The 23,811-nt window shown below is 46.8% G+C and overlaps 1 protein-coding gene across 1 annotated transcript in view; it reads left to right on the top strand.

Moving 5' to 3' along the window:
- wdr18 (WD repeat domain 18) overlaps positions 1 to 23,811 on the top strand; it is a 65,642-nt gene that overhangs the window by 1,223 nt on the left and 40,608 nt on the right. The window contains exons 2-4 of the mRNA XM_023843719.2: positions 338 to 448; positions 1,511 to 1,644; positions 11,339 to 11,480. Of these exons, the coding sequence (XP_023699487.1) occupies positions 338 to 448; positions 1,511 to 1,644; positions 11,339 to 11,480 (387 nt within the window). The remainder of the gene's footprint in view (positions 1 to 337; positions 449 to 1,510; positions 1,645 to 11,338; positions 11,481 to 23,811) is intronic.

Raw genomic sequence — 23,811 nt, 5'->3', positions numbered from 1 at the left:
GTCTATGTGCTAAACCAGGGGTGGCCAATCTTATCCACAAAGGGCCGGTGTGTATGCGGGTTTTCGCTGCAACTCCCTAATTAGATTACTAATTAGAGGACTGATTGGCTGAAGAATCCTCACACCTGGGTTTGAACAGCTGACCTACAGCTTATCCCAAAAACCTGCACACACAGCGGCCCTTTGAGGATAAGATTGCCCCCCCCCCCCGATCTAAATCATGCTTTAGATGTTATATAACTCTTATAAATATTTTATGTATAGCTTACAACTAATAATTTCTTTCTTCTGAAGGTGTTGCTGTATAAACTGTAAAAGCTTTCTATATGTTTCACAGGACCAACTACAGCAAAAAATTGTGTGTCCTGGCATTGTGACCTGCCTGACTGCTTCACCCAATGGCCTGTACCTGTTGGCGGGGATTGCTGAAGCCATTTACGTGTGGGAGGTAGGCTCAAGGAAAAATGCCTGTTTCATCTGTATCAGAAACAGAACATTATAGTGATGCATACCATTGCCAGGGGTGAACTAACTTCTCTGGGGTCTCTAGGCTGACATGGGTAGGGGTTCCCCATGTGGGCCATTTAAGCTATTTTAAGGAGCCAAAAGAGAAACGAGAGGGAATTAAAAACGATGGAACCCCGGATATATGCTAATCAAAGCGCAGAGTGCCAGTGATAGAACTTACTGATCAGGGTGGGGGAGGGAATGCTGTCGGTAAACTTCATTGATCGGGGGGAGCGGGGTATCGCGCCGGCGATATTTAAGACATTTAGTGGTTCCCTCTTTTACTAAGGTTAGCCTTTTAATTTTGTTGTCGCCACATCTGCTCACAGTTTGTGTATCACTCTAGTGGGACAGTATCAAAGACACAGAGACATGGGAGATGTAATGTTAGGTTTGTACCTCCGAGGTTTGTGCTTCTTCGCCGGTTCTCTTGGCTGTGAAACACCAGTAGCCTCCAGTGTTAAAGGCGAAGTCTCAAAGTGGAATAGTCCATTACAGCTGGGATGGGGGGCAACTTCATCTACCTTGAAAACCGTCGCTAAAAATGCAAATAAGTCATGTTGCTATCATTTAAATGATCATATTATGTTCTACCCTTAAATGTAACTTCTCAATAGTTTTAATGGTGCCCCTAGTTTTTGGGGGCGCAGGTGGTTGCCTATCATACTTAATGGGAAAGTCTGACTGTGGCGTCCGTCCGTCCGTCCGTCCGTCCGTCCGTCCATCCATACACCTTCAAACCATTACTGGGTCACGGGGGGGTGGAGATTGTCCCAGGCAGCATAGGTCACAAGGCACCCTGCATTAGAGGCATATTGTGCCAGAAAATTACTCATTTTTAATTTATCTGACAATATCAATTCTTCTGTAAATGCAAGAGTGCTTCTGATTGGCTTCCTAAAATGAATGAATAAATTACGGCTTGTCTGTTTGTCCTCAGGCGTCACCTGTAATGTTCAGTGGGTCATGGCGCCAGTCCTGCATTGTTCTGTGCGCTTTTCAGGTTTCCACGGGCAACTTGCTGGCCATCCTGAACCGGCATTACCAGGACTTGACCTGCCTCCGCTTCACCGATGACAGCAGCCACTTTATCTCTGGGGGCAAAGACAACCTGGCTCTGGTGTGGAGCATCACAAAGTAAGCAAGCTGTGTAGCAGCATCACTTTGTGTTGTTGTACTTCATAAAGAAGCCACCTAATTCAAATAATCAGTGGCCCTGTCTGTATCTCTTGCCTCACACCTCCTTATTCCCTGACCAGCATAAGTATTTGCTGGATGGATGGATTTATAATGTATAGTGTTTAGGGGTGCACCGATCGATCGGCGCACCGATCGATCGGCCTCGATCGGCGCACCGATCGATCGGCCTCGATCACGTTAATTTGAGGGGATCAGAAATCGACCATATTCCCATGAGATCCACCGATCTTAGTTATATGCTTTTAACTCTTTGGGGTCGAGTATGTCGTCGACGACATCGCGTACTTTTCGCGTCTATTTCAGTTTATAAATATCTCGCTGAAAACTTAATGTATAATCATGAAAAAAACGCTGGCTTAATCCGTAATCTGTCTTCTTTTCAAAACGTCCATTGTCGGAAGTATTAAAGTTTTAAAAATTAGGTTAAATCGGCAAAAAAGTAAACCATGTCATCTTACTTTGTTTTACCTACATCGGGGGCGTGTAGTACCGCTCTCACCCGAAGATCGCTATTCACATTCTAAATAGCCGCATTAGCGCGTATTCAAATCGCATTCGCATGGTAATTTGATTAACAGCGCAACGGTGAAACGCGATCCAGATACATCCCCTTCGGCGCCATAAAAGGGGGTTGGGGACGTGGCCAGGTGACAATGGCTCATTCATACACATGAAAGTTGCTACATATTCAATGAAAGGAGCCAGAAATAGTTACATGAGTTAGGTTTTTCTTATTTATTTATCCAAATTAATGTTGCATCTACACCATTTAGTCATCTTCATGTAGCCAAGACTTTGGTGATCAGATATCTGGGATCAAAACAAACTGCCAGCATTGCTTACTATGTACTTTTATAATGTTTCTGCAAGTGTTCCAAACTGCATTTTGCAATGTCTATACTTTGATGTCAAATTTCAAACTTAACAAAAATCTGACATATTTACAATATATATTAAAATAAAGATGAGTGTAATGGCAAAACAAATATATAAGAAATAATTTATTTGCCATGAATTAAGTGTGATGAAATGTGTGATCATGCCCCAGTCAGTGAAAGTGTGTTTCCTACCCCTAGGCCCCAGAGGGTTAAATCAGCCTTTTCTCCCATTCCCGAGAGAGGTGCAGTGCAGGCTGCCTCCCTCCCTATTTTTTGGACAAGTGTGTCATAACAGCTATATATATATATATATATATTTTTTACAAAATTAGAGAAATTAAAGTCTGGAAGAAAAAATATGATTTTGTAGTTCAAACAGCAATGCTCATTTATATGTTCGTTTATATTTGAGGACACTACCTCATGTTTTGTGAGTATTCATATCAATTTACTCAATAAAAATGGAAACATTGAAGTAACTGTCTTTTAGTTATGAAAGAAACAAGATCGGCAAAAAAAAATCGAGATCGGCAGGTAAGGTTGCCTAAGGATCGGTGATCGTTGATCGGCCAGAAAACTGCAATCGGTGCACCCCTAATAGTGTTAGAAGGTGTCATGGCGCCTCAGTGACCTCAGAAACAATCTGCCTCCAGTCACAAACCAGCGACACATTAGGTCCCATGGATCTGAGCTGCTAGATGCAGTCCAGGGGTCTGTACTACGAAGTGGGGTTACTGGCTGATCGGGGTAACTTGTCGGATTTAAGGTAGTCTGGGCAAAATGTAAGTGAACGAATACGAAGTCCATTTAAACTGTGGTACCTTAAATCCAACAAGTTACCCCGATAAGCCAGTAACCTCGCTTCGTAGGACAGGTCACTGGTCTTGTGTTTTCAGAAACCTCAGAAATGCTTAAGGATCCAGGCGATCCTTCATAATTCATGTTAATGAGACAGTAGATGGTCTCTGCAGTTCTAGGCTTGCTCAGTGCGCTGGCCTGCAGCCTCATGTCTTCAAGGTTGTGGGTTCGATTCCTGCACTTGGGTCTGTCTGTTTCAATGTTGTGCCGTGTTAAAATGGATGTCCTTCCATAGTTAAGTGACACGCGGTTAGGAGAATTGATATAACTAAATTGTCTGTAGTGTGTGATTTGCATGGATAAGTGTGACCTGTGATGGACTGTCATCTGTCACTGGACTGTCACTGTAAATGAAAGTTTGGTGGCTGAAAATTGAAAGTTAATGAAAATTGGTGGATGAATTTGAAGTTAAATTAGGAACCTTTTAGATTGCTTTGTGGTTGCTTTTGGTTTGAGTTTTTGGTCCTTGCATTGACAGATTTACATAACAATTTATGTTCAATTATAAACTTCACACAGTTAATTGCTGTTTGTACAGAATGTTAATGTATTTTAATTATGTTTTGCCAAAACTGGCAAGGCGCCCCTTTCTCATCTTGCCAGTAGGTGGCAGTGTTACTTAGTGTTTCGGGAGTAAAGCAAAGAGCAAATGCTTTGGAGTGGAGTGTCAATTTTCAGCTATGGTAAACGCGAGGATTTTCAGGGGCTGCTGATGCTTTATCTCTGTCCACACCGACGCGCCTGTACCTGGATCTCACCCGCCTGTGCTCCGGGACAGACAGGATGGGCCTGCAAGCCGCTCTTCAGACAGCCTGGAGTCCTTTCTCTCGCCTGCAGGATGCTGCACAGAGTGTGTCACTGCCATGGCTCGTCCATTTTTCATTTATTTTCTTTGGCAGTGCTGTAGTGCCGCTAAAGCCTGCCAGGATGTCGGAGCAGCTTGTCTGCTCTGCTAGAAATGACATTGAGGTGTTTTTTTTTTGTTTTTTTTGCAAAGGCAGAAAGGCTTTTTTGTCATTTGTGGAAGCTTTAGATGTTGCACTGGCTCCAATAGAAATGCTGGTGTAGTGTGACTGTGTGCATTCATTTTCCATAACACCTATGCGAGTGCAGGGTGCAGGGCCGTGCTCCCGAGTCACTGGCGGGATGTTGGTATTCCAGCACCTGCCTACCTTAGTGCAGAGCAGTTAATCTTTACCTGCTATCATGGTTTAATAGCTTGTATAGGTCAGTAAACTGGATGTCCTTATGTCACTGGTTGTTATGCTGTACACGGCGCTAGAACACTGGGGCGGAGCAAATCGCCCCCAGCAATAATGTGAGCCTTTTCAGGAAAGTCTTAATGGTGCAAAATTAATGTGGGTGGAAACTGAAATGGCAACATCATGTTTCTTTGGAAAGGAGTGAAAGACGTTTCATTAAAAGATGGATGAAGTTGGGTGTGAAACTTCAGTTAGCTGGTTGACGTCTTCTGTTACATGGTCTTTGTGACCAAATCACACAGTATGCAAGGACAGCGAAGCCTGTGCTGTGTACTGCTGGTGTGGTTCTCCTTGCATCTGCATCCTTCCTGCATCGTGGGTTTGTTCTGTTACATGGTCTTTGTGACCAAATCACACACAGTATGTAAGGACAGCGAAGCCTGTGCTGTGTACTGCTGGTGTGGTTCTCCCTCTATCTGCATCCTTCCTGCATCGTGGGTTTGTTCTGTTACATGGTCTTTGTGACCAAATCACACACAGGATGTAAGGACAGCGAAGCCTGTGCTGTGTACTGCTGGTGTGGTTCTCCCTGTATCTGCATCCTTCCTGCATCGTGGGTTTGTTCTGTTACATGGTCTTTGTGACCAAATCACACACAGTATGTAAGGACAGCGAAGTCTGTGCTGTGTACTGCTGGTGTGGTTCTCCCTGTATCTGCATCCTTCCTGCATCGTGGGTTTGTTCTGTTACATGGTCTTTGTGACCAAATCACACACAGTATGTAAGGACAGCGAAGTCTGTGCTGTGTACTGCTGGTGTGGTTCTCCCTGTATCTGCATCCTTCCTGCATCGTGGGTTTGTTCTGTTACATGGTCTTTGTGACCAAATCACACAGGATGTAAGGACAGCGAAGTCTGTGCTGTGTACTGCTGGTGTGGTTCTCCCTGTATCCGCACCCTTCCTGCATCGTGGGTTTGTTCTGTTACATGGTCTTTGTGACCAAATCACACACAGTATGTAAGGACAGCGAAGCCTGTGCTGTGTACTGCTGGTGTGGTTCTCCCTCTATCTGCATCCTTCCTGCATCGTGGGTTTGTTCTGTTACATGGTCTTTGTGACCAAATCACACAGTATGTAAGGACAGCGAAGCCTGTGCTGTGTACTGCTGGTGTGGTTCTCCCTGTATCTGCATCCTTCCTGCATCGTGGGTTTGTTCTGTTACATGGTCTTTGTGACCAAATCACACAGGATGTAAGGACAGCGAAGCCTGTGCTGTGTACTGCTGGTGTGGTTCTCCCTGTATCTGCATCCTTCCTGCATCGTGGGTTTGTTCTGTTACATGGTCTTTGTGACCAAATCACACACAGTATGTAAGGACAGCGAAGTCTGTGCTGTGTACTGCTGGTGTGGTTCTCCCTGCATCCGCACCCTTCCTGCATCGTGGGTTTGTTCTGTTACATGGTCTTTGTGACCAAATCACACACAGTATGTAAGGACAGCGAAGTCTGTGCTGTGTACTGCTGGTGTGGTTCTCCCTGTATCTGCATCCTTCCTGAGTGTGTGCCATACTCACTCTTCATTTGTGTTGTGTGTATGTGTGTGTTCTGTCTGATGTATTGTTTCCTGTCCAGAGTGCTCTGTGCTTCCAAGGTTAAATGTTTGTGGGAAATGGATGAAAAGTCTTTAAAATGTATACTCACAATAATAGTTTTCTTGGGACTTTTTAATTTGTGGAGGACAGGTATTTAGTTTCCTGCAAAACAAGCTTTTATTGAAATATTAATAATACATAATACTGTAAGATTTGCCCTGGGCATGATGGAAGAAGCGTGTGAGTTTGGTGTGGAATAGCTGGCTCCTTGCAGACGGGTGTCTAGTGCCAGGCTTTAGGGGGATTGGGCTGGGAGAGGATCAAAACAGCGCTTATAGAAAGGATAAAAAATGAAAGGAGCCATTTCGCTGGGTGAGACGAGGAGGTGAGAAGATCCCCTAAGCTCCTCCATGTGCTGGGTGGGGAGGAAGGAGACCTGGGCCGGGCCGGGCCGGAGACCCATCAGGACTCTCTGATTTATGGGGTCGGCGAGGGACAGCGCTGGCCCCCTGACTTGCTCTTGCTGTGCACCCCCCTCTTGCCTGTGTGTGGCTGGATGTTACCAACACTTGGTCCATTAGCTATCTGAGAGGGTGGTCATTCTCACATCCCCGTGTAATGTCATTTGCTGGAGGACGTAATCACTTCTCGTCCTCCGTCACAGACCGTGGGATTTTAGCTTAACAGGCACCTTCTCCTCCGTTTCCTGGATGTGTATCTCCACAGGACTTGAACCGTGAGCCGAGCTCTTTATCTCCAGCTTCTTGCTGTGTTTTTGGTCCACAGATGAACCCTTCCTGCAGGGCTTTCCCTTGTCTGAAAGTGCTAAAAGATTCAAAGTAAACCAAAGGTTCGGATCTCAAAACCAAAAGCGCGATCAATCCGGAGGGTCAAGCAGACCTCTTGGTCTGTGGAGAGCTTAATGCATTCAGCTCCTGAAGGCTGGGGGATGGCCGGGTTCGAGCAGTCGGATTCACTGCTGGCGTCCTGTGATGTGTGCCGGGTTCAAGCAGTCGGACTCACTGCTGGCGTCCTGTGATGTGTGCCGGGTTCGAGCAGTCGGACTCACTGCTGACGTCCTGTGATGTGTGCCGGGTTCGAGCGGTCGGACTCACTGCTGATGTCCTGTGATGTGTGCCGGGTTCGAGCAGTCGGACTCACTGCTGGCGTCCTGTGATGTGTGCCGAAGGACTCAGACATCGTTAGACTGCTTCCCAGTTAACCAATTATCGTTTGAAGTTCGTAGCCTGGGTACATGTGCAGGCTCCAAGTCAAGTGCCCCTTTAGCCTGATGCATATTTAAGTGGCTTACAGTGCGCATTTTCAGTATCGTGCCTTAAAGCAATTTTCTGGGATGTTTGGAATGATGTATTGCCTTCAGGTAATGAAGTAAAATGATCCTTCATGTGACCTTCAGCAAATCATTTTTGCCCGCCAGTGTTTCCGAGCATCCTGAATCTGCAGAACCTGAATCTGTAGAACCTGAATCTGCAGAACCTGAAACCTTTCTAAGACCCATCATGCAGCTGCATCACCTCTGAATCCATGTCACTGTTTGTCTGGTGACCTTGAAGTGGAGAAAGCAGTGCATCCCTCTAGAATCAGGTACTGAATGAGGACAACAGCTACACGGGGTAGCCTTTGATTTACCGTGTCCTTTACACCAATTACCAGAGAGAAGTGTTTTCGGTAACGTGAAGGCAAATTTCAGCCAGATGAAAAGCAGAATTCTTTGACTGTAGGTACTAGCCATTTATTCGTATTAATCCTGCTGGGTGGCCATGCAGAAATGTAGATGATACAGCCCAGTGGATGATGCATTTTAATGTGGACGTTTCCTAACCTCTGTCAAGGTAGAGAGTGGGGGGGCTTTTCACTGCTTTGTGGCTTAATGCTCTCAGATAACGGACACTTTGATTTTTGCAAGCGCTCTTTGTTTGACAATGAAAGAATAATTTAGGTCTGTAGGGATGGTGCCTTGCTGTTTTTTTTTGAGAGCCTGTTGTTTACTTGCGCCCAATATTGAATGCTAAGCAGTTGCATGTTTTATTCAGTGGAATCTGAAGATTTTTAAGGTAATCGAGATTTAAGCCTTTGGAAAAACAAAAAAATCGATTAGTGACGCCCCCTTAAAGCTGGGAGGCTACAGCTTAGCAGCTTGAGTGTGAAGCGTTTTATTGCTTGAAGCGAGCGGTGCTTTGCTGGGGTTCTGCCTCTCAGACGGAGCAGAGGGGTGGGGCGGTGGGCTCTGGAGAGCTCTGGGAAGGTCAGCCCCCTCGCTCATTAGTGGAATTCCCCCTTGTGGCGCGTGATGGTGTCGGCTGGGCTGCAGTTAGCTCCCCTCTGAGACGCTGAGACCCGCGGCACGCGTGGTGTGACTGACGGAATGAGGCCAGGTGTTTCCCAGATCCGCTTATCACCAGCGTGAAGAACAGAAAAGCGACCCGCCCATCCCATCTGCCTTATCTTTCCAATCCCCCCCCACCCCTCTCCCGACTTCCTCTGAACTCGCACTTTGTCTTTCTGCACACGTCTTCGCTCTTAAGAGCTGTAACGAGGGTCCTAAGCCTGTGCATTTTGGTCAGTTTAAAAACACGATCCTGCTACGCTGTTCAGTTCCCAGAGCCGTCCATCACCGCAGCTGTCGTGTCCTAGGCAGTACGAGATGAACCTTCATTCTTATGCAGCTCCTCCCCTGTCTGCCACATTCCTCATTTAATGAAATGAGTAGATCATTCAGCTGGTAGCTCACGGTCCTGAGGAGAGCCATGAACACACCTAGTAGCTGATCTTGTTCTCACTTGTGTTCATTGTTCCTTCATGTCCTGTTGTGTGATGAAGATAGCGAGGTATCTGAGATTGAAAAAAGCCGTCGATTGTAACCAACCAGTACTCATCAACCAATGTAAGAAATGTATTCTTATTGGCTCAGATGTCACTTGCTGACTTTGCTATTTGCTAATGACCTCATCCCTGGTTCCGTCCAGGGCGCCTGCAGCTCTAACACTGCGGACGCACTGGATGCACTGCATACCCTTTGCGTTTACTCTTTTACTAACCTTACACGTTATTTTTATTTTTAACCTCATGTCTGCAACAGAAAGGTAAACCTACTGAGATTAAATCCCACTGCCCCCCTGGCTACAGCTGGATACTTCTCTATAAACCATTATAATTAATGATAACAGGGTAAGCTACATGTGAGGTAGATAGAGTTTTATTAGATTACATATGTTCATATCTGGAGGAAAAAACAGGACATAGGATCTTGCTGTAGTCTTTGTGAGCTGTCTCTCTGCCTGGTTGTTCTGTACATCTGACCAGCATCCCTGATGAACATGGAGGGAGCATTTTTACGGCTCCCTTGTCAAGGAGAAAGTGTGTGTGAGGTGATTCCTGGCCAAGATGAAAGTTTTGAGCCTCTCATGGAATTCTGGACTGTTTTATTCTTTGCTTTTTTCATCTGTTAATTTCCAGCAATTTAATGGTACTTCGAGGAATGGATGTATGTAATAGAATGAAAATAAGCACCAATCAGGACGTGTGTCCGGATAAATTAGCCATGGAGTCCATTAGATCAGTCAGTACAATTACGTCTTTAGGTAATTGGCCACCAAATTAACAAGCCAAAGAGCTGGTGACCAGGACACAGTACATTTGTCCCTCTGCTGGATATCGCCAGCGGGCAATTTAGTTTTATGGCAGTTTTTTTTTTCTTCAAATTTTTTGTCAATATGGAAATTGAGACCTGATCTCTGGCCATGGCACTGAGCTGGAAAGGTAAGTCCACATTTTTGGTCCCTCCCAGCTTCTTGGCCTCGAGAACCAAATGACCCAAAGTGAACTGAAGACGACGGCTCAGTGCTGGCACTTCCAGAGCTCCTCCTTGTCACTGCACACGTTTGAGTTCCTGTGCTTTACGTCTCTCCTTTTAGAAACTCTGAAAATGTAGCTTTTTAACATTCCTCCATCTGTTTTAGTGCTGATGGTATCAAACTAGAATTAACCTGAGTCACCATTTGAAGCTGCAATTAATGAAAGGCGCTATTGGGACATAATCCTTGTTAAATAGCCTTAATTGATGTGAAACCTCCATCTGGTTTTGATTTGGCTTTTTATCTTAGAAACTTAGAGGATGATTCCCATGGTCCTTGGAACTGCATCCCTATGATTCGCTCAGTTGTCTCTGTCTGTCTGTCTGTGTCTCTTTGTCTGTCTCTGTCTGTGTCTGTCCGTCCACTATAAAACCAAACTGATGTCATATTTCACATTTGTATTATATTAACCATCTGTTTTTGTACCTGATGTAGAAGAATGACTTGCCAGCACTGTGTTCCCTTTTCCCGCAAGTCGCCTGAAAACAAATTTGCCTTTAGGTGGTATGATGAATAGCTCACAGTTTATAAAATATATCTGACTTTTACCTCTTTACTGAAGGAACAGTGCATTATTTAACTGGGTCCTCTGGGACTCACAGGCAGTCCACGTTTTTGCTCCTTCCCAGCTCCATGCACACCTGAACCAGGTGTTTGTTGTTCTCGATTGCTTGGTTTATTCTTGGTTGTTTGTTGTAGCCCGTGGTACATTGCTGGGGCTGTGTGGGGACGTGCTGCAGTTAGTAGATGGTGCCCCAGAGGGTTGCCAGGTGTGCGTGCATGCATGCTGGAGCGTGCTGGCCTGTCTGTGAGCCCCCATGACCTTGTCTTTCAGTTTGCGTGCGTGAGTGTGTTGGCCTGTCTGTGAGCCTCCATGACCTTGTCTTGCAGTGTGCGTGCGTGTGTTGGCCTGTCTGTGAGCCTCCATGGCCTTGTCTTGCAGTGTGCGTGCGTGAGTGTGTTGGCCTGTCTGTGAGCCTCCATGACCTTGTCTTGCAGTGTGCGTGCGTGTGTTGGCCTGTCTGTGAGCCCCCATGACCTTGTCTTGCAGTGTGCGTGTGTGCATGCTGGCGCGTGCTGGCCTGTCTGTGAGCCTCCATGGCCTTGTCTTGCAGTGTGCGTGCGTGAGTGTGTTGGCCTGTCTGTGAGCCTCCATGACCTTGTCTTGCAGTGTGCGTGCGTGAGTGTGTTGGCCTGTCTGTGAGCCTCCATGACCTTGTCTTGCAGTGTGCTGCAGCCAGACCTCTCAGCCAGCCCCGAGCCCCGGCACGTCTGGGCCAGCCACTCCCTCCCCATCACGGACATCCACTGTGGCCTGATGGGCCCCCAGGCCAGAGTGGCCACCGCCTCCCTGGACCAGACCGTTAAGGTGGGTATGCTGCCGCCACACCTGGCGCTGTACCATTCCAGAGTGCGTCTCGCGCGCTAATGAACGTGACGGGGGGGGGGCATGCTCCGCCGCTCGTTAATATTTTGATGGCGTGTCAGACGGTGAGCTACCCCGGAGTGCATCTAATTAAATCTGCCGAAAAAGGCTCGATCTTCGGAAATTTTCAATTACACCCGGCTTAACTATGCTCTCTGTAATTCTTTGCACTCGCCAAGAGGTCTTAATATTTATGGGACTACAAATCATAGGGAACTACTGATTTTGTAACCTTTTACGTTTTTATGGTATGTTAGTCCGAACATGAGCATGTCTTCCGGGTGGCTGTAGATGTTCTGGCCGACCCGGAGCCCGCAGCCGAGCCGCGGGGACCCCGTTAGAACACGCCAACTCGCTCCGGGGTGTCTGCACGCTTCTCTCTGCCGGCCCGTATTTCATCATGATGTCATTTTTAATTTTGCGGTTCTTTTGGAAAGATGCCTTTTACTGCATTTCTTATCGGCAGATAAACCAAAATGCTTCCCTTGTCATAGATGCCAAATTCAAGATCTTCTCTTCTGGTCTGAGGACTTCTTAAATAACCACTTTTTACAGGGTGACTGTGCGCATTTCCAGCCGTCTGTGACAAAGGGTTGTGGTGACATTTGAGTCAGGCCAGAGGTCATCGCAGGGGCCGATTAATCAGTGAGGCGAGATCCCTGCAGGTGCTTTACATCCTTCAATATAATGAGGACGGTGTGCGACTTGGCAGGTTAGGGTGCTGTGCCTGTGACCAGAAGGTTACCGGTTCGAATCCCTTGGGCACCAGAGTGATCTCCCAGTTTGGCCCTGTGGTCATTTCCCCTGTTTTTCCTGCTCCATCTTCCAATACCTTTCAGGTTTTTTTTTATTTGCTTTAGTCAGAGAACAGATGTCAGGCTTGCTGTGTGTTCAGAGCCTTTCGATACCTGAGGCCCAGTTTGCTGACTGCATAGTCTGGCTGGCTTCTTGGAGCAGGCGGTTTCTGGCTCTGGCTTCATAAAGGGATGGGGGCCAGCTTCCGGGGGCGGGGGGGCTTCTTAAGAATTCAGCCCCCTGCCTGCCTCAGGAGCTTTTCAGGTGAGCAGGCAGTAACTAAGTGACGTTATGCACCGGGCCCCCGGTGTGATGTGCTTATACGAGGGGCCCCAGGCAGTAACTCGGTGACGTTATGTACCGGGCCCCCGGTGTGATGTGCTTATACGAGGGGCCCCAGGCAGTAACTCGGTGACGTTATGTACTGGGCCCCCGGTGTGATGTGCTTATACGAGCGGCCCCAGGCAGTAACTCGGTGACGTTATGTACCGGGCCCCCGGTGTGATGTGCAGTGTTGAGACGCGTCATAATGGGAGATTATATATCAGGGTTATTTAAATCACAGTCCTCGAGGTCTGAGCACTACTGGTTTTCCAGCCTTCCTTTACCTGTCAGTCAGGTGTGAAGCCTCTGACCAATCAGAATCAGTAATTAAACTAACTACCTCGGAAAACTGAAAACAAGGCCTGGATTTGGAATCGAGGTCCAGATTTGAAGAACTCTGTTATATAGCATCGTGTTCCGTTTATAATTTCTGCTGAAAAATCCCATTAACCTTCATAAACTGTTTATTAATTAGTTTCAGTATAAAACAATTATGAGATATGAGAGGTTAAAGACGTCCTATTGAGTTGGTAACGACCTTGTAAAAAATACATCTATAATTAGTCTTAATCATTGCATCAGTACTTAAGACAAATTGCACGTATTTATGTTTGTATGCATAGGGCTGTGGCCACCCCCCCCCTTTCAGGGCTTGGTGTTCAAATCCCTCCCCCAGTCTGTCTTCACCCTGTGGAACATCATGCAGGCTGGAAACCTGGTAGCTTTAAATTGCCCTGTGTGTGTGTGTGTGTGTGTGTGTCTGTCTGTCTGTCTGTCTGTCTGTCTGTCTGTCTGTCTGTCTGTCTGTCTGTCTGTCTGTCTGTCTGTCTGTCTGTCTGTCTGTCTGTCTGTCTGTCTGTCTGTCTGTCTGTCTGTCTGTCTGTCTGTCTCTGTCTGTCTGTCTGTCTGTCTGTCTGTCTGTCTGTGTTCGTCTGTCTGTGTGTGTGTGTGTGTTTGTTTGTTTGTATATCTGTGTTTGTCTATCTGGGGCAGTGGGTGAGGTACCCTATGCAAGGTACTGTCCCCAAGCCCTGCTCCCCGGGTGCTGAATTAGCTGCCCCCTGCTATGTCACATATGGATTAAACGCAGAGGACACATTTCGTTGTTGTGCACTGTGTGCTGTGGTGTGTCAACAGTGATCACTGATCACCAAATTCTAAATTCTATCTGTATGTCTGTCTGTGTGTATGTCTGTATCTGTGTATATCTCTGTCTTTGTGTGTGTGTGTGTGTGTGTGTGTGTCTTTCTGTGTATCTGCGTGTGTTTGTGTGTGTATCTCTGTGTGTCTTTCTGTATGTGTTTGTGTATCTGCGTGTGTGTGTGTGTATATTTGTATGTATGAGACAGAGAGCCCTCCAGTGCACTGGTCCTCTGCTGCCTTGCACTCTCCAGCACTCCAATGTCACCCTGCACTGGACAAGCAGTTAAGGAAGATGGGTGATTAGTTACAATGCTTCTGTAAATGTTATCTTGCTGTGCATCTGTTATACTGTATATTTCTGTATTAAAGGTTACTTTAGGGTTTTAAACTTGTTCTAGTTGTTCGTGCTGACCTTTAAGAGCAGTTTTAAATCATGTGAGCTGAAGTCAGAACCCTGTTCCCTGTGTACATATATCTTAGCTTAACAGGCAGCGGAGGGCAGAAGCCAGAGACGCAGCCCCAGCCCAGGCATTCCCTGTAATTACCGGGGCCCGCAGCAGCCCTTTGCTCCGGGAGCGCTAAGACGTGGCTGGCTGCTTGAAAGCAGCGCTGAAAATGGAACCCCCTCCTTCCTGAACGGCTGCCGGAGCTGCCTTATTGACTGAGAGGAGAACCCTGTATAAGACCAGGAGCTCAAAACACGGTGTGACCTCCAAAATGGCCGTGCACCCCCTATAAATTGTGGGCTGGTCCTGGGTCATACGTTTGGAGTCACCAAAGATGTGGTTTTGATAAAGCAGTATAAAATATAAGAGCTTGTGCATGTGAATGGTGTGTGTGTGTGTATGAGGTGTGTGTGTGTGTGTGTGTGAATGGTGGGTGGGTGGGTGTGTGTGTGTGTGTGTGTGTGTGTGTGTGTATGGGGTGTGTGTGTGTGTGTATGGGGTGTGTGTGTGTGTGTATGCGGTGTGTGTGTGTGTATGCGGTGTGTGTGTGTGAATGGTGGGTGGGTGTGTGTGTGTATGGGGTGTGTGTATGGTGTGTGTGTGTGTGAATGGTGTGTGTGTGAGTGACTGGTATGTGAGTGTGCCCTGCGATAGGTTGGCGCCCCCTCCTGGTTTATACCCTGTCCTGCGGTGGGTTGGTGCCCCATCCTGGGTTGTTCCCCACCTTACGCCCATAGGCTCTGTACCCCCACGACCCTGAATGGGACAAGCAGTTACAAAAGACAGATGGATGGAAGTTCATGAATGAACTTTTCTTTGTCAGGAATTCACTTTCAGCCTTGATATGACCTACTTAGTGGTGCACTGATTTGGAAATTTTCACAAATATCAACAACCAATGGCTGTGAAACTCAGTGGAATGATGTTTGATCTGCTGGCCAGATTTAATAATGAATTAGAAGGCCGTTGCTGGCTGTATAAAATCCTCTGGTAGAGATCTCACCCATCCCATATTCTATGGGATCATCCTGTATTGTAAAATAAGTGTTTTGTTTTGATCTGAGACGAGATGCAATTTCTCCCCTGTTTTTGCCCTGAGTGAACGAACTAGGGGGTGGGGTGGGGGGAGTCCCTCATTTCTTCAGAGTGACACTGGGAAGTGAGCCAAAGAAATCCCTCATCCTTCCTTACGGAAAATGGCTGATGGTCTAATGCAGTCATCTCCATTATTTCATAGCCATTTCTTTAGCTCTAGCAGGGCTGGACTGTCTGTCTGGCATGCTGGGCATTTTCCTGTTGGGTCAGCAAAATTTATCGTGGATGAACACCCACGGTCAAAACTGGGGGACCCCAGTGTCCAGGGCCAAATGGATCCCAGTCCAGCCTTGAGCTCTGGTGCTGCTGTCTTTTAATACTAATAAAGTTTAAATATTGCCAAGATTGACACATCAGACCCATATCTTGATTTTTAAAGAATATTGACCGATAGCAGTGTTAATATGTTAACTCTGCCCAGACCTGCTGTCTCGTTAATGCCTCTGCATCGACGGCACCCGGAAATTGTTGATGTGATAAAGCGTGTTAGTCAGCGGACCTGGGGCCTGTTAGCCTGCCTCATTAGTTTTGGGTTCGGGCTCTGCTGTAGGTGAATGGTACCAGTGATGCTGATCTCTTCTGTTTGCCGTGGTGCCTCCATGACTTGTCTGAGGAGTGTGGTGAAGAAATTACCGGAGTGAAGTGGTTCAGAAGTTCATTGTGAGCTCCTGGTCCTGCTTGATCTGGCGGCTTCTAGTGAGGAATGATAACCTCCCTAACTAATCTTGACATGTCTTGGCTTTTTTGAAAATGCTGATGAAGATCTGGATGGAGTGAAAGTTTTTTAGGGTCTGTCTCAAGATCTTTTCTGTCTTAGTGTCATTCCCTGGTTATTGTGGGGATAGATTTGAGTGATAGATTCCTTTTGAAATTTCTACCATGCAGTACCATTTAATGGGTACCATCTTACTTGCAAACTGGGCTGGAGAGGTCTTGGCGATAGAAACTGACTGATGGGGAAAGTTGCATTACAAAGTAAAATCCATCGTGCAGTAGGCGAGGTGCTGACAGGGGAATTACTGTCTGGCTTGAGGGGCATTGGGGATAATCTGTTGCAGGTAATCTCCTCACCTGAAAACCTATAGAATTTGTAATTCCAATCAGTTAGCCAGGACAGAGCTGAACGTCCCCTATGGGGTCGGCATGTTCCGACAAGGACAGGTAGGGGACAATGGGGCAGCTTCAGCATAACACCTCTGCCAGCAGTTCGTGGTTCAGGTACAAGGTAGCTGACATTATTTGCTTTGCGTGGAGGGGGTCATGATATTTCAGCTCATTGCTTCAGGTACTGTGTGTTGCGGCTGGGTCAGATCTGGAAAGTTCTGATACTAACATGATACCTCCACACACTGCTACCTTACCCTGTCTAAGTCATCTCTCAAGCTTAATTGTGTTTTAGGCTGCAGGATAAGCCGATTCCCACCCCCTGTCCCCACCAGCCACAGCAATCCTAAGTTCCGGGTTTGAGTTGTGCGCTTGGCTGTCCCCTGCTTTCTCCATGAAGCAAGGTGAGGCTGTGCTGTTTGCTGACATCTATGAGAATAGTCCTAAGTTCCGGGTTTGAGTTGTGCGCTTGGCTGTCCCCTGCTTTCTCCATGAAGCAAGCTGAGGCTGTGCTGTTTGCTGACGTCTATGAGAATAGTCCTAAGTTCGGGTTTGAGTTGTGCGCTTGGCTGTCCCCTGCTTTCTCCATGAAGCAAGCTGAGGCTGTGCTGTTTGCTGACGTCTATCAGAATAGTCCTAAGTTCGGGTTTGAGTTGTGCGCTTGGCTGTCCCCTGCTTTCTCCATGAAGCAAGGTGAGGCTGTGCTGTTTGCTGATGTCTATGAGAATAGTCATGCTGTGATTCTGAATGATCACCTTTGTGTTTGGGGAAAACTTGCCCATGGAAATGAAGATTGAACAAGCAGATCTTGGCATGCCGTCATCTCGGTGAAGTAAATAAGTCTGTATAGTTAATCTTGTATCAGACACTTATCTGCTATATAATTTCAGTCAGTTCAGCATTGGCAATGAAGCTAATGTGCTTACCAATATGTTTGGGGGGGTCTCGCTAATTGGCTGTTTACCTTTATTCTGATAGGGAGAATGTGAATGATGGCTTTGCAGGCCATGCTGGGAAACAGCAATTTTCATTTATTTTTTAACCGATTAGCTGCAAATTGAGGGAACTTAATTGTGGGAATTACTACTTATTTATAAGACGTTCTGTTGTAATCGCTAATTTGACTAGGATGAATTCAACATCACCACTGAACAGACTGGAAATTGTTGTCATCACAGATGTGCTCATTTACATAATTAAAACATTCTGTTAACTGCTACAGTCTTCCTAGCTAAAGCTGTTCGTTACAAAAAATGTTTTTAGTGGTACAAATACTCTGAAGTGGTGTTTATGTTGCCTTCCCTGGATGAGGAATACAGATGCTTTTGGGACTGGGCTGCTGCTACAGACACTTTTTCGTTAGGATGGTAACTCAAAAATGGATTTGATGGATCCATTTTGAACTTTCCTGAGGCATTGTTTGGTGACAAGCTGGAACTGATTATATTCTGAGACAGAGTCCACCAAAATTGAAACAGCGTTGTATAGTGACAGCAGAAATCGGACACTTTGACACTTGATCTTGTTAAAACAACAGTTCTAGAAGTGTTTGATATGGTCATCCAATGAAGCGCCATATGATGGTTATGTACCAGGAGGAATTCTGCTTCATTTTGATGCCATGTAGCTGTCGATGTATTCTTCAGTTTGAAGGTCAAATTTGCCTTAGAAATAAAATAAGTCGTTATTTAATGTTTGGTTTCATGTTTTTATTTTTTTAAGTATCAGTTCAGGGCACCATTTTAGGCACTGGTTCCATTTTAAAACTGTTGTTTTAGCACCGCTATTGGGAAAAAGCCCAAATGATACCCGACCATGATATTTGTCAGATCTTTTTCAAACCTGGAACTAGTCAAATTTTGAGAAATCACTGCAAAACTAAAGCAATGCAGCTTAGTGCCAGCAAAGGGGTAAGTATGTGAAAGTCAAAAACATCGGATGACACTTATTACTAGTCCACACAAACAGCGTACAGATAAAGGTCAATGAAGCAGTAAGTCTGTGGCAGCAAAAGAAGAAACAGCTGCGAAAGAAATTTGGTGTTATGAACACAGTAACTCTAAAAGTATTTCATGGATCCTTTTCAAACTTTGCATACACATTCTATGGATGAAGATCTTGATCCCATTACTCTTATTACTCTCTTTACTCTCTTTAATCTTTTTACCATTTCACAACCATAAATATGGCTGAAAATCTCTGAGACTCGTCACCCCAAGACTGACGCAGCAGCAGTAAGTGGCAGCAGAGGGCAGACAGGAAGAACCCATCTTATGAACATGGTTAATCTACATGTATTCTTTCCAGGAACACCGTACAGGTCAGTGGTTCTCAAAGTGTGGGTCATGAGATGATTCTCTGAATATACCAATATAAAATAAATGTTAATCTGAGCAGTCTGGTAGACAGCAAAATTTATCATGGTGGTGTTTCATTGTCTCCTAATCAGTGGTGACACATGAAAACAGGCACAAATCTGGTGGACTTTATTATACTGAGACAAGTCACACAAAGTTGCGCTATTAATAAAGATTTTGTATTATGGAAATTGTTTCAGTATTATGTGATATTTTCATTTGGTGAAATTTATCATGTGCGAATCCCAAAATGGGGTCTGTATGTGTCTGCCTGTTTGACTTTTTATGGTAGTTATTTAGTTATACCATTGGTGCATCTGTTACTGTTTTAGCTGTCATGTCACACGCATAGTGCAAATAAAGAAGTAATAAATAGAATAATTCAATGTAATTATTTACACATAAAGAATGTAAATAATATATATGACATTTTATGACGGGGGCAACATGCTGGCATGGTGGTCAGCACTGTTGCCTCACACCTCTGGGACCTGGGTTCGAGTCTCCGCCTGGGTTCCATGTGTGTAGAGTTTGCATGTTCTCCCCGTGTTGTCGTGGGGTTTCCTCCAGGTACTTTGGTTTCTCCCCTCAGTCCAAAAACATGCGGAGGCTAATTGGAGATGCCAAAGTGCCCGTAGGTGTGCATGTGTGAGTGAATGGTGTATGATTGTGCCCTGCGATGGGTTGGTGCCCCACCTTGGGTTGTTCCCTGACTTGCGTCCATAGCCTTTGGCATAGGCTCCAGAACCCCCACTACCCTGAATAGGACAAGCAGTTTCAGAAAATGGATGGATGGATGGACATTTTAAGACAGTCTTCTATGTCTTAATGTCCTAAGAAATACTTAGTTAACCACATAAGTTGGTGGGGAAAGATGGAGTAGAGTGGCATAAAAGTGGGAGGTGTGATAAATTGACAGGCAAAGTTTGAGTTACATGTCACATTTAGGACTTGAAGCATTCAGGTAAAAACACATTTATTGGCTTTCACATTTCCAGCTGATCGTAGAGTTTGGGGGTGTGGGACGAGTCATGATTATATGGGGGGGGGGGGGGGGGGGCTTGTCTGGGGAATACAATGTTCTTCCAAAAGCATAATTTCTAGTTCTACACTGATGTGCATTTACAGTAGAAGTCGTTTTGCATTACATGCCTCTGTTCCTTACAGATCACTTGTTATACATCTTCCATTGACCCATTTGAATACCCAGGCATGCTTTCTGAAAGTTCTGGTCATTCCTGTCACAGCTTTTGATGGGCTGTAGGTGACACGGACTTAATGGTCCCCATCCATCCATCCATCCATCCATCCCTGCCAGCCAGTGTCACAGGGGGAGGGGTAGATAAATAATAATAATAATAAGAAACCCATTTATCATCAGTGATCCATCTTTCATAACTGCTTATTCCGAACAGGGTCTTGGTGAACCTGTGACCTGCCGTAGGCAGCATGGGGCACAATGCAGAGGGCCCCCTGGACGGGAGGTCACTGCGGAACAGGGTTTCTCTTTGATTTATTCTAGGAATTTCTGATGCATGTCCTTCAACGGGTGAAATGTGACTGTAATCTTTCTACCAATTGTCCTTTAATAGTAAACTGAGGAGAACCTTCAGGGCTGTGCTGGGAGTTGAACCTTTGATCGCTAATTGACCCTTTTCATTGCACTGAGTTTGAACAAGCTTGCAGTTTTCTAGGCTTCTCTCATTTGAATATTTTCAGAGATTTCAGAAATAGAAAAGATGTATGGCTCTGATACCTCCAGCTGGGCCCAGCAGCCCGAAGGCGTCCCCCACCCCCCCGCTGTGGCGTCCAGACAGGGGCTTAGTTATTTCTGAGGTGCTGGAAGCTTTTATGCTGCTCTGCTAGTGGGGTCACATGTTCAAACTCCACTCTATTCACTTGTGACCCCCACATCACCAAGCGCCACACTGTCTTGCCCATCTTGCCGTCTGCTGGTGTGTCCCCCACATCACCGAGGGCCTCCCTTGCTAGCTCTTCTTGCCAGCCTTGCCGGTTTGTGGTCCCGTAATGTCACAGAGCGCCTCACTCGCTGGCCCATTGCTGAGGAGCGCCAGAGCGTAGTGAATTTGGGCAGTGTGAGACAATGGGCGTGACTAACTCCCTCGTGATGATTACTCTGCTGTGGCACTGTGTCTGTGCTGTGCGGGTAACAAAGACGTTTAAGCCTGGCTTACTGTAAGACAGAGAGTGACGGAATAATCTGGCAGGACTAGAAACCGTGTGGAGCGTGTATGGAGGTGTAGTCTTTCTCAAGTGAGGAATACCGGCCAGGTTTTTCCTTTAATTATCCGTCTTCCCCACCCGCCAAGCTGAAGCTGGCTCCCCGTCTATTTCCTGTAGATAAACCAGCCTGGCCTGGTGCCGGCGGTGGGGAGCGGCCCTTTCTGCCTGTTAACAATGCTCCATATGGAGGGCCCATTATTGTCATGTGTTTAAGTGGCACACTCAGCCAGTTCGGAGTGCTGGGGAATTTGTCGCTTTCTTCCAGCTGGGGATTAAGAAGCGGAGCGTGGCTTTGTCAGTGTGACACTCTCCTGGACTGCCGCCTCTTGAATGCCGTGTCCCTGTGGAATTAGTTTTGGCTTTATTTAACAGGATGATTACATAACTTTACCCAAATGAGCCTTATAGGGGTACAGCTGAGTCCGCTCTTCCTCTGCCCTAAGGTACAACTGCAGGTCTTCCTGGGACGTTTGACATTTTGATAGCTGCTGCTTTATGGATGTGCTGTTAATGTCTAGCAGATCTCCAGAAATCGGTGATCTCTCACTTTAGCATGGTGATCTTTTTGCATAAATTTTGAAGATCCTGATTACCAGTCAAGCGAATGAAATGGTCTGTAAACCACCTCGTTTCCTGTGTGCAGCACAGTGGCAGATTATATTGGAATACGAGCAGAGAAACTCTGACACCTGGCTTGTTGGAAAGCCAGAGGATCCAGCAGGCCCTAAAATACCCATTTCATATTTGAATATGAAAAATCCTACCAGGAGTTTTATGCATTTTTTTTTTCTCTTGTGCACTGTGACTAGAATGAAAACGATTGGATCCATGTCATGCACATGTTTTTGTGGTGGCGTGTTACATTTAGTGATGAATAAATGTATTCTTCATTTAAATGGAGACTGTGGATGGTGTAATCTTCGTAAAATGTGGGTTTTTAGAAATCTCATTTAATTTGGTGTAGAAGGTTTTTTTAAAAGCTGGCTGTTGCATAGTGCTGTGCACTAGTCTTTAGATCCTGGGTAAGGTGACAGTGGCCCCCAGACTAGCTGCAAAGTGCTGAATCGGGCCCAGAGTCCTGGAGGAATGCAGTCTAAGTATAAAGCAGCCGAGCGGATCGTTCCCCCGACATTGTGGCACGCTGGACGTGCGAGACGAGCTGATCATCTCTCAGCCTGGGGCCAGATGGTTCTGACCGGGGGGCAGATAAGGACCGATTCTGTTGATGATATCGGAGTTAGACAGAGCTGCCAGTCGCTTCGCTGCCTCCTTGTGGTTGTGCAGTCACACCTGTGTAGCAGAGACCATGAGCCGCGATGCGGAGGGGCGTGCGGCCTCGCCGTGACTTTGCCGTGTGCCCCACGGGCATCGCAGTGCCCGACGCCGTCGGCTGCAGGGAGGCTGAATGGGCGCAGTAAGTGCCAGGAATGCCTGTATCCCTGACATGAGCCGCTCCATCATTCTGCTCGGTGGGGGCTCTGTATGGGGGGGTCTGCTGCCTTTTATACTAATTCTTGGCATGGGGATATGGCCAGCTTGTGAAGGTGAATCGTGGGGGTGTGTGCGGGGGAACTGTAACCCCCATTAGCTTCGGTCTTTAGAGGTTAGTGGGGCATATATCATGAGTGCCAATAGAAGATACTTTAGGGCACTGTTTCTGAGGCCAGATAGCAGGGTTGAATTCATGGACCATGAATGCATCACTCATGGTTATGACCCGCTGCCCTTGTGCCATGTGATGTGTATCAGGACGTGCGTGTGATGGCGTAGCTGTAAGCCCCACGATCCTGCCCGCCATGTTGGTGTGGACGGTGTATGTCCTGGTGATGCGTATCGGGACGTGCATACGGTTGCATAGCTGCAAGCCTGTGAGCCCCATGATCCTGTCTGTGTGGACAGTGTAAGGGCTGGTGATGTGTATTGGGATGTGCGTGTGGCCGCATTGCTGTGACCCTGTCCACCGTGTCGGTGTGGACGGTGTAAGGGCTGGTGATGTGTATCGGGATGTGCGTGTGGCCGCATTGCTGTGACCCTGTCCACCGTGTCGGTGTGGACGGTGTAAGGGCTGGTGATGTGTATCGGGATGTGCGTGTGGCCGCATTGCTGTGACCCTGTCCACCGTGTCGGTGTGGACGGTGTAAGGGCTGGTGATGTGTATCGGGATGTGCGTGTGGCCGCATTGCTGTGACCCTGTCCACCGTGTCGGTGTGGACGGTGTAAGGGCTGGTGATGTGTATCGGGATGTGCGTGCGGCCACATTGCTGTGACCCTGTCCACTGTCGGTGTGGACGGTGTAAGGGCTGGTGATGTGTATCGGGATGTGCGTGCGGCCACATTGCTGTGAGCCTGTCCACTGTGTCGGTGTGGACGGTGTAAGGGCTGGTGATGTGTATTCGGATGTGCGTGTAGCCGCATTGCTGTGAGCCCCGTGATCCTGTCTGCCATGTTGGAGTTCGGTGTAGGAGGTTGCTCAATATCCAGTCCCTAACATCCCTGTTTGCGTGTTTCCAGCCTACAGCTGTAACATATTACTTGTTTCGACAGACAGACTTGTGGGTCATCAGCACACCTGCCCTAATTAACATGCGACTTGTTAATGGTACCCCCTGAGGGCTCTGTGTGTGCCAGCGTGTGCCTTGCGGCTGGTGGCAACCTCGGTGGGCCTGGCTGCTCTGTGCCGCTCCCCTCCTCTGTCTACTGGGATCTGCTCCTGCTAATTGCCCACCTGCTGCTGGTCTGCTGGCGTCATATGGCATATGGTAAATG

The sequence above is a fragment of the Paramormyrops kingsleyae genome, chromosome 15 (assembly GCF_048594095.1).
Source record: "Paramormyrops kingsleyae isolate MSU_618 chromosome 15, PKINGS_0.4, whole genome shotgun sequence".
Lineage (NCBI taxonomy): Eukaryota > Metazoa > Chordata > Actinopteri > Osteoglossiformes > Mormyridae > Paramormyrops > Paramormyrops kingsleyae.
The sequence above is the reverse complement of the archived record's forward strand: the minus strand, read 5'-3'. Positions and strand labels throughout refer to the sequence as shown.